This window comes from Gouania willdenowi, chromosome 16, assembly GCF_900634775.1.
Source record: "Gouania willdenowi chromosome 16, fGouWil2.1, whole genome shotgun sequence".
Lineage (NCBI taxonomy): Eukaryota > Metazoa > Chordata > Actinopteri > Blenniiformes > Gobiesocidae > Gouania > Gouania willdenowi.
The window spans coordinates 11,284,778-11,296,163 of record NC_041059.1 but is presented as its reverse complement, the minus strand read 5'-3'; the positions used below and the strand labels follow the sequence as shown (position 1 = coordinate 11,296,163).

General features: G+C 38.2%; 1 protein-coding gene across 1 annotated transcript; it reads right to left on the bottom strand.

Annotated features, from left to right (window-relative positions):
• Positions 1-963: 963 nt before the first annotated feature.
• Positions 964-10,056, bottom strand: LOC114477839 (uncharacterized). Its single transcript, XM_028470476.1, has 8 exons — positions 9,906-10,056; positions 8,951-9,289; positions 7,000-7,254; positions 3,087-3,212; positions 2,779-2,849; positions 1,746-1,772; positions 1,274-1,320; positions 964-985 (listed from the first exon to the last, which is right to left on the bottom strand). Exons 1-8 carry the CDS (start codon positions 10,054-10,056, stop codon positions 964-966), a joined length of 1,038 nt encoding a protein of 345 aa, XP_028326277.1.
• Positions 10,057-11,386: the final 1,330 nt, after the last annotated feature.

The window sequence follows — 11,386 nt, the reverse complement described above, 5'->3', positions numbered from 1 at the left end:
ATGTGTGTGTATTTTGTTATTGAGATGTGTTTTATTTTCATTTCCATGTTTTTTTTTTTATCTTGTATTATATATATGTACTCTTGAAGGAGTCTGTTGATGCTAAATATTGCAATATGTAATATTTGCCTGAAATGTATTAAAAATATATAATAATAATAATAATAATAATAATAATAATAATAATAATAATAATAATAATAATAATAATAATAATAATAATAATAATAAACGCAGGGCAACCAAGAAAGTAAAAGTACAGTTTATTAAGAAATCATAATAGAGCTCACACACATATTTAAATGTGTCAACATTAAGTAACTGTATATAAAAAAAAAATCAATACACATTATGTATTACTGAAAATGTTAAATGCTCACATAAACAAATAGAATAGAACATAAAATGCAATCTGTGTGCAGAGTTCATTCAAACTTTGTTTTCCTTGTTCAGTACAAGTTGGGTTGATGGATGGATGGATGGATGGATGGATGGATGGATGGATGGATGGATGCATGGATGGATGGATGGATGGATTATTATTTTGATCATAGCTGATGATTATATGCAACTTTGTTGTGGTGGAAAGTGTAGAACAAGGCAAGGACTAGTTATTGGCTATTTAAATACAACTGTATATGTAGATTTCTATGTCAAATACATGTGGGCAATTTCTTTCTTTGCCTTTTTCTCATCTTTCAGGAGCCCTGGACAGCATTTTGATTATTTGGGTTCCTCCTTGCTAAATGATGAATCCCAAAATGTCCATGGATTCAAAACAACAACGTTTCCATTAAAGGCTTTGCACCTTTATTTCCAACCCCATCACTGCTCACGGTGGCATTTCTTTGCAGGACTCAATTAAACTCTCACTCAGTTGTTATTTTTGATTCATTGAAACCTGCTGCAGTTGGGAACTGAACAGATGTGACAGCAGGATGAGAATGAGATGTGGGATGGTGATCAGTTCTGACACTGCTCGTATCTGAAAACAGAGCAAACACTCTCGCTCACACAAATGCATGGAGATAAAAAAGAAAAATCTCCCCACCCCAGACTTTTTCTCTCTCTTTCTTTATAGCACAGACACAAGCAAGCCCACGCAAAAACAGTAGCACACAGGGATGTCAACGTGTGGCATCATATCATGCCACAATGCCAGAATGATGTTCGGGTCAGCATGTGTGGGGAGTTTGATAAGAATGTGTGAGTAAGTGACAGCATAAACTCACACACAAGCACATTGCAAGTGATGCAAGACATTTTAACTTACCGCTCCAGTTCCTTGTAGATATCATCCACCCCTGTTGGATTCAAATCCTGCCATGAAGGCACAAAAAGGAGGGGGAGGCAGGGGGAGAGGGTATAGGAAGGGAGATAAAGAGTGTCACAGTGAAAAGAAAGACCACTAGAGGCCAGATTTATATCCCCCTAGTGTGTAATGAGATTGATTTGTTAATACCACTAATGTAGGGGGGGTGACAGGTGATAGGCAAGGACTCTCTCTGAAAGTGGGCTGACAGATTGGAAGTATGGACGACAAGTGTGAAGGAAGACACATCTGCTGACAGTGTGGGAAAATGTGAGACTCTGAATACACTGGTGGATGTGTCGACTGTTGCTCCTCTGTGTGTGTGTGTGTGTGTGTGTGTGTGTGTGTGTGTGTGTGTGTGTGTGTGTGTGTGTGTGTGTGTGTGTGTGTGTGTGCTTGCGCTCAGACTCAGAGGGCAGATGCAGTTACTCACCATGTAGACTGAGTCCTTGGGAGGGGCCTGTTGGAGAGCAGAAAATGTGTTTAATGAACAAAAAATATATAAAAAGAGAGGGATTGTGAGAAAATGAGGAAAAACAGAGACCCAATTATGATGCTAAATGCAGTGGTGAAAGTAATTAATTATTATTATTCCTAATAATAACAATAATAATAATACATTTTATTTATAATGCACTTTACATTTGATAAACAAATCTCAAAAAGTAAAATAGCAATAAAAACAAAGAGTACCAAAAAAAGTAAAAGCAGCCTATGGTTTAAAAGTACTCATATTACATTTCTACACCTAAGCGTTATCAACAGACATTGTGAAACTACAAAAAAAATAAATGACCAGACAACAATCAAATGTATCACATCATAGCCAACCAACCAGATTAAACGTAATGCACGGCGATAAAACAGTATTGAATGGAGGTTATTTTTTTAGTTTTAGAGTTCATAAATGTATTTATACTTAGAACCTGATACATTTTTTTTAAATTTTGAATTGAACTCATTGGTGTTATTTTTTTTTTTTTTTTTAAAAACCTTTTATTTTATAAAGATGCCTTGCTTTGTGGAAAAAAAAAAAAAAAAAATTCCAAATTTCATCTCATCCTTTTTAAGTTCATACATGAGATGTTTACTGCATGCAAGGGAACCATGGCAAGATTTATTACCAAAAATAAACATAGGGGGTGAAAGTAACTCTTAACTTTTACTTTGAGTACTACTTAATTTACCTACTTTTTACTTGTACTTGAGTATTTTATGTATGACTTACTTGTACATGTATTTGAGTAACAGTACTTCGACTTGAGTAGGATATACCAGGACTCCTTACACCTCTGGCTAAATGTAATAAATACACTACACAGATATAAAAAAGGGGGTGTGATGTTAAAGAAAGAGGAAAGTGAATGAGTGCAAAACATAAAAGTGAAAAAGGGTTTTTGAGGGCAATGCGTGGCACAGAATTCATCAAAGGACTATTAGGCATTGACTATGACAGTGTTCATCACCTCTCTGACATCTGGATTCTCATAGATGTTCTCTGTATCACTCAAGTGAACAGAGAGAGACTGCTCAATACCTACGGATAAAAAAAAAAAAAAAAAAAAAAAAAAAAGAAGATTGTCACCAGCCTTAGCAGCAAACACTCTTCTAGACACATATAGAGACACATTGGCATACACACCAGAATAGTGAGGGAATTTATGATGGACCCAGAGGATATGTCATGGCCAACATCACTCAGTTGCAGCCAACAGGGGTTGAAGATGGACATAACACGGCAAGAAGTCAAAAAACAAATTGCCGGCAGACTCACCGCGATCAGAAATGTGTTTCTGTCTCCATAACAACACGCCAACAGCTGTAGCAACCAGGGGCACCAGGAGTAATAAAGCAGAGAGAGAGGCGAACATGGAGGGGTTGGTGACATCCGCACTAGTCTCTACTAAAAATTGAGAGAGGGGATGATAAAAGCAAGTGTTACCAACAAAACTAATATTGAACTTATATGGTGTGTGCGTGTGTGTGTGATTGACAGATGCAATGAATTCAATGAAAGTGGCTTAAGGGTTGTTCTCCACCTTGCTCTTTTGTGGAAGCTAAGATGAGGGCAAAAAGCTTGCTCTAACACGCATTCGAAGTCTTGTTTTCTTCACCGTGTTACATGGGTTTGCATCATACTGTCAGTCATAAATAATAGGAGCAGTTAAAGAGAGCCAGAGATGCTCCATCAGAGATAGTGAGCATAGGCCAAGTAACAGCATTGGACGTTGATCTGGCAGTGAATGAAGGCTATCGCTCAGAAAAAATAGACAAGCGTTCAAAAATACAATAGGTCAGTTAAAAGTTCATTACACAAAAACTCCCTATACAAGCATTCATCATCGCACATATACTTATTATGTATGTGTTATTGGTGAAGTGTGTGAAATTCAGTTCTACGATGTGAATGTTGCAACAAATCGCCTCAAGCCACACCAACAAACTAAAGCTATGTTGAAAGAATATGAATTGAATGAGACCCTTAAGTGACCCGCGTTAACAAAAGAGGTCCTGAAGTAATACTTGACCTCACGCACTGTGTTTACCCAAGTAAATATGAAGGCATCTCGTCTCAGCGTGTGTGTGTGTGGCACTGATAATATGGATAATATCATAAATATTTATCAATGCTAAGACATCACTTTTCTCCCACTGTCCACTTTCTACTCTAACTTTATTATTATTATTATTATTATTATTATTATTATTATTATTATTATTATTATTATTATTATTATTATTATTATTATCTTACTTTACTTTATTTTTACTATTGTAATGTGTGTGCATTTAATCCTTATTTTTAACAGTCTTTTACTTAATTATACACTTATTTAACATTCATTCTTTCTTTTGTCTTTGCTTAACGTTTATTCTTTTATTTGTGGTACTTTCTTGAGTGGCTGTAACAAAATTTCCCCCTGGGATTAATAAAGGAATTCTGATTCTGATTAAATGTGACCTGGCCGTTCAGACAGCACTCACATTGCAAAATATCAGATACGTAGTGGATTTAGGAACACATAAGAAAGTGGCCTAGGTCAGATTTGAAAAAGAAAAATCAGATTTGTGCTGTTCAAAATGTCTTTAACAGATCAGATACAGGTCGCAAATGGGCAAAAATCATATTTGGGTGGCATTTACCTGCCTCAATACAGTAGGCCAGAGGTTCCCAATCTTTTTCAGTTTTAGATGATGTTACAAATAAGGAGTAGCCAGGATTAGTGCATGCACAAAGTGACAAATGCGCCACCTCAGATATTTTTATACTGCATTGTATTTGAACTAGATTTATATTTGAAAAAGATTAAGTATAGGATACAGTTGTTTGATCTGTATTGTGAGTGATGTGTATTTGAAAAATAATAATAATTTAAATAGTACTTTTTTTTGTTAGTTTTAAACATTTATTTACTACGTACTACACATTCTCGGCAACTCCATTTTAACTCAGGGTGACCCCACATGGGATCCTGGCCCCAACGTTGAAAAACACTACAGTAGGCTATTGGAAAACAGGTGGATAGCATGGGAAGGATTAGCACAAGCAGCTCACTGTTGTAGCAGTCAAATTTTGTGGAGAAAGAGAACACACAGTGATCAAAGTTGTCAGATTTGTTTGCATAATAAGGCTGACATCAGTCTTGCAAAGCATAGCCACAGGGCAGCACGGGAAGCAGGAGGGTGGTGCTCGTTTCCACAGTGATTGCTGCAGCCTCGAGTACCTGAACAAGCGCTCTGCTCGCTTTTCATGATGCTAAGTAATTAGTTGTGACAGGTGTTTACAGTTTACACAGGGAACAAAATGAATGGCTACAGCAGAAATAAGATTTTTTTAAACATTTGTTTGCAGCTCCTGCATTGCTACTCAGAGCTTCTATTACGTTGTTTGAAGAACCAAAGATGAGCAAATACTAAAATCACTGAAGCATCTCCTCAAGCATGCACAGATTTTGTTTGTAAACGGCTTAATCTTCCAGCTTCACCTTAGCCCTGGTGTTACAGCTTTTAGCCATCTGTGATTATGTGCTGTGTAATGTGTAATTGATTGGTTAGTATATTTAAGGTTTGCTGATGGAATACTGTATTGAGAGCTGACCCTAAGTCTGACCTGTACTGTTCTCCATGCCAGTTTTAACGCATGAATTATGGTAATTGAGTGTGGTGAGGTGAGGCGTAAATCCCTTCAGTTGCTAACCAAACCATCCCCTCTCTCTGTCTTCCTGTCTCTGTCATCATTTCTCTCATCTTCTTCTGCCCTACCAATTTCTTTCCACTATTAGCACTTTCCAGTTCGCCTGTTTTATCTCAAACAAGGCTGTGAGTGATTCATATCACTGCAATTTTAGAGCAGAATGGTTGATAGGAAGCATACTTAAGACCGGCTTGAATGCTTTGGAAGTGATGACCAAACAGTAGATAGCATGTGATTGCACAAAAAAACCCTGACATTTGAAGTATTTGTGAGCTGCTGAGTACTGTGATTGTTTCAATTTTGTGTTCTCCGAGGTGTGGCACCAGTATAGAAGAAAATCTATAATGTGAGGCAGTTTTAACTTTGGAATGTTGGACTTGACTTGTGGATGAAGCATAGAAATATAGAAAGTCATTTCACCTTTCACTCTGGGAGAATGTATTGTTTTATAATAAATACATCTCTAATGATGCCTTCTAAAACAAATAGTTTTGGAAAAACCAGTTTAGTTGGGCTGCTTTTCAGCTATGTGAATGTAGGCCATTCATCACCTACAATACTTGAACTTTCTACTTAGCCCTGTCCAAACACTTCCATGATAGTTTAAAACACTTACTTCCAGCATACATAAAACACAAGCGATGGACGATATTATTGGCTGATATTAGCCATATAATGTGACATGGGTTGACATAGATATCAGTTTTTCCTCGGTTTGAGACAACATTTAAAAATGAGTATGGCACTTTTTCTATTACTGAAGGAAATTGGAAATTTAGCGTTGAACAATATCGGCATATCAGCTATTATCAACTATTATGAAACATCCCTAAAAAACACTTAAATACAGGCTCAAACTATAGGCTGCATCTCATTCTTCTGCCTACGTTACTATTATGGCCATACCATCAGTGTGCATCACGATGAGCTTTGAGTCCCTCAGTCCCACTGCAGTATCACTCTCACTGTGCTCCCCCACAGCTCTCAATACAATGAGAGTGAATAATTTAGCATTGGTGAAAAGAAATAGTATTTTAAGGTTCTGAATTCACATATCAGCTGAATAACACTGAAAAGTTGGCTATTAATCAATGTGATGAGATGGACTGGTAAAGTGTACTGTGCCTCCCACCCTGAATATGCTGAAGAGGCTTCAGGGCCCTGAACAAAATAAGCAGCCAGAAAAAGCGAGATAAATTGATACAAGGAACGACAGACGGAGGATGAATGTCCTCTCAAGTCTTTGTCAGCTTTAAGGCTTTACGTATTTAACTGAAGAAATAGCTTTGAAAGCTATAATATTTACGCTCTGTCAGGAAGTTTTACATTTTTTGATTTTGATTTTGATTTGACTTCTCAAGGTATTATGTGACGTTTTCATGAGCACAATATGATAATCATCTCCTCCAAGCTGAAAGATAATCTGCCTGTACTGGAAGAAAGACCTAAAAGAGCTGAATAAATCATTGTGATACTATAAAATACCTCTCACCTTCCAAAGGCTGTGTAACTTCTTGAATCGCCTGGAAGACCTGCCCATCATTCAGCTGAAGGATACAGCTGTAATTTCCTGTTGTATTGGGGGTGATGGGTAAGGGCACAATGGTCTTGACGCTGCCTGGACCGTTGTTAAACATTTGTAGCTTGTAATTCTCATTGTGATGTCTCCACACAACACTCCGGGCATGAGACCGCTCAGTGAAAGCACACGACAGCTCCAGCTTTGATGGATACTCGAGGACCTTAACTATGGAGAAGACAGAGAGCAGTGAAGGAAAGTTTTAAATGATACCAGCTGTTTTGGACGAAGAGTTAGGACATCCGGTCGTAAGAAGAAAAAAAAGCTAAAGACAGGATGAAAAAGTAAGTTAAAGGGTAGTGTGTGAATACAGAAAAGGGCAAGGACGGAGAGAGAATAATGAGGTAAAGGGAGACTGCTCTGAAAAACAAAGAACAATTCAGAGAGGGGGATCAAAATAATATATATTCATTAGAGTGATTTGCTGCTAATGCATTGGTTGACTGTGACTGATGCTTAGTGTCTCATCAAACTGAAATGAGAATCCATCTGGGTGTAATCAAGCCCTGCAGACCCCCCCTCACACACTCCTATAAAGCACACACACATTTCAGCTATGATTAGTGTGATCAGTGTGGGCCACCTACAGTCGTGCTCGTAGGGCAGCAGGTACCATGGTACATAATGATACTTTTAATGAGGTGCGGTAAAAATATATGCATCACGTGGTTAGCACTGGTTGTTTGTGGGTAAATGCATGTGTGCGTGTGTGTCAGTGTGTGTGTGTGGCTGGAATGCAGATGTGTGAACCATGACAATGACAGTGACGGATCGACCGGTCATGTCTGGGCAGCTGTGATGGATGTCAGTGAGACTGTGATTAGTAAAGCCTTCCAAGGCCTTCATGACAGAACAGTGGATACGTGTGTGTGTGTGTATGCGTGCGTGCGTGTGTGTGTTTGTGCATGTGTGTTCCCCTACAAAAGGGTAAAAACTCCCCAAGGCGTACTCAGAAAATCAACAGGTCCTCTTCTCTATTTGTCTTCCTTTTCAGTTGGCAAATCCATTGAATGTCATTCTCAAGGAGAAAATGGCAGCATTTTCATTTCGTAATGTGACTTCATATTAATATAAAAACTGATACAAATCTATTGTCCACGTGTCCCTTGGAGAAGCCAATGAGAACAATATATTACACTCAAGGACACCATTTCACGACTAATTTTTTTCCCAATTACTAAGCTAAGCAACTCCTTCCACAAGGTCACACATTGGCCCAGTGCACAAAAAAATAAAAACAATACAATCCGACTACGGTATGTCTTCTTAAAGAAAAATAAGTTGAGGAAAGACAGTTGCAAGTTGTCCTTTTGTAATTCCAGTCTCTATAGAGAAAGGAATTACAAATGCACAGCAGTAAAAAATTTTTGAAAAGCCTATTTCACACTATTCGGTGAGTTTTCCACATGCACATTGCACAGGGTTGCGCAGTTCCTCTTAAGATTGCCAACTTCCTACGTCAGAATGTGCATGTATCAGTAATAACAGTGCTGCTACCTGTTTAACGATGTGCAGGTTCCCCCTGTTTTTTTAAGACATAGACCACACTGATGTAACTTCTGATACCAATACATAAGCAGCAGATATGAAGTCGACTCATCTATGGGCAATAAGATCATTAAAATTCAATTGAAAGAATGTATCAGAGTTTGGCACTAAAATCTATGCCAAAGGGCAAAAAGCTTCCTTTGATTGTCTTGGGCTAATTTAACGCTTTCATCTTCATCATCCTGCACCTCACTTTACAGACACAATGAGCAGGATGTCAAAAACACTCTCATAAACCCACCCCCTCTTTATGTTTCATTCATTTTAATCTTTTTCCTCTCTCAGTCTTAGTCAACCTCCTGACCTTGATCTCTACCTCTCATTATGCTGAGGACGGTGCTCCGGCTGAAGACGTTGTCATTGAGAAACACTTTACAGACGTACAAGCCGCCATCCTTCAGCCTCAGTCGAAGTAGGAGAATGGAGAAACTTTCATTCATTGCGTTGTAAAGCGGCCCGGCCACTTGGAATCGTTTGCTTTCATTTGTCAGTAAAGTGGAATTCCTCCAGCGATCATACTGGTACACGAGCCTCATGTTATCCTGTTTGCTTGTGTCATGGGGAACCCAGTATAACTTTACATAGTCCCCTGGGACTATTGGACATCTCAGGATAAGGGACATCTGCATCTGAGTTGCCGTGGAGATCACGGGGTCTGCAGGCCGGGACAGAAGAAGAAGACAAATATTTATTATAAAAATGGTGCGAGAAAGCACCGCAACTGGGAAATAAAGAGTGTGAGTGAATAGAAAGTAAGGTCAAGAAGAACTAACAGAGTAAACAGAAGAGCATGAGGAAATGAAGATAGGGAAAAATTCCTACTACAATGGGGATTATGTTCTTATATGCTGAGAATCACTTCTTCTGTTATTGCATTCTGCTCTGCCTGATTAGCAAGCTGCTGACACAGGAGTTTTATACAACATGCACTACAGAGTCACTTACCATCTTTCAAAGCGGTGAATGAGGCCTTTTTGTCAACTGTTGGAAGAAGCGAAGCAAGAGAGGAAAGCAAATGATGAATAAAATATAAATGTAGCAACTCCAATATTCACAGGAGGATGATTGGGTTTTCATTTTGCTTTTGAGTCCTGAAACTGGTTGTAAAAGTAAACACTTTAAGGAACTGCAGCTATAGGACTATTAAATAAATAATGGTGTTGCTGGAGTTTCTGACATCGATGTTCGCTCACACCATCAATAAAAGCAACAACAAATGCACTTCATTACTCAAAGTTCCTGCATCTTTTCCCTCCTCTGCTCGGCCTCACCATCAACATTCACGTCCACGTTGAAAGCAAACAGAGTGCCCCTGCTCTTAGCCCAGGCTTGAACCACACACACATAAGCACCACTGTCACTCTTTTGGACGAGTGGAAGCTTAGTGAATGTGCCTGTTCCGGGCAAATTCTTGCTCCTCATGACAATGCCTTCAGGTGATATCCAGGTGATTCTGACCGTGGTAAAGTTGGGTGATATTTGGGCAATCAGTCGTAATGTACTGTTCAGAGGTACAGGAGAAGCAGGGCCTATGATGACTGGAGATCAATAACAGACAAATATTAAAGTGAAATTAGTCTAAATGATCAAAATCCATGATACAAGCTGAACCACAACAAAACCTTGCAAGTAAAAAGTTAAAAAAATAACATAAAAAACAAAAACATGTTCAGAAAAAGTCAATGTTTACTCTTTTCAAACACTTACATTTTAAGACAATTGATTTAAATCCTGCAGTGCAGATCTGACGCAATAAATACTTTATATCGTTCAGTGCTACATGATAAAGAAATTTGTTTTTAATTGGTTTTTAGGTGTTTTAAGAATTCCCAATGCAGTATACCAATTACAGTACTTTTCATTACCTGACAGAACAGCCAAGAGGATAAGCGTCTCCTTCTGGTTTTTCTTCTGATAGTCTATCAAGCATGAGTAAAGACCACTGTCTTCTACTCTTGGTCGAAATAACAGAGAGAAATTCCCAGTGTTTTTAAAGTTTGGATCCTCCAATGTCATGTAATGCTTGGGCATGTCTTCCAAGAACTTTGTCTCTTCGTTGGCAGAGAGGACCAATCTCCATTCATCTGTGAGATGTTTCTTAACTTTCCAGTCGATGGTTACGGATCCACTTACTGGTGTATCAATGCAGATCAATGTTGCAGGTGTGCCTTCCTTAATCACTACAACATCATCCCAGTCTGAGGGGGAAAAAGTCCCATTTTTATAAATTATAGTGTAGTGTTCAGGTATAGTCAATACATTAGGAATACTCAATTATTTTACCCTTGAGTTGAAGTCAGTTTTTTTAACTTTTATGCACAACAACAACAACAACAACAACAACAACAACAACAACAACAACAACAACAACAACAGCAACAACAACAACAATAGTAATAACAAGAGCGCAGAGTGCAAACCGTCATCGAGCACCAAATATCTTCTTTGCCAAATACTGGCAGTTATCTGGATCAGTGATGATATAAGTGGCATATATATTTATATGCCATTAATAATACAGTAGGTTGAAATGTATGGGCACCCCCATTTAATCCTGATTCTATATGGATGAAACTCGTTTGGGTAATTGAAGAACCAACCCGACGTAACGGAGTTAAATTTCGTAAAGGTTGGTTAATCACTTACAAACTGAGATATGAATTTTTGAAATTATGCCAATGATGAGAGCAAGGGACTTTTTAATTTTTGAAACTGATCCAGAAGCAGTAAATTGATTCAGATCCCCCTCAAA

What these genes read in the sequence shown, in the direction of transcription:
- LOC114477839 (XM_028470476.1), bottom strand. Translation starts at nt 10,056, where the DNA reads ATGAGGAGCAAGAATTTGCCCGGAACAGGCACATTCACTAAGCTTCCA. An exon ending in GAAACACATTTCTGATCGCG is followed by an intron (nt 2,850 to 3,086) that starts GTGAGTCTGCCG and finishes TTTTATCCGTAG; the next exon opens with GTATTGAGCAGTCTCTCTCT. An exon ending in AGAATCCAGATGTCAGAGAG is followed by an intron (nt 1,773 to 2,778) that starts GTGATGAACACT and finishes GCTCTCCAACAG; the next exon opens with GCCCCTCCCAAGGACTCAGT.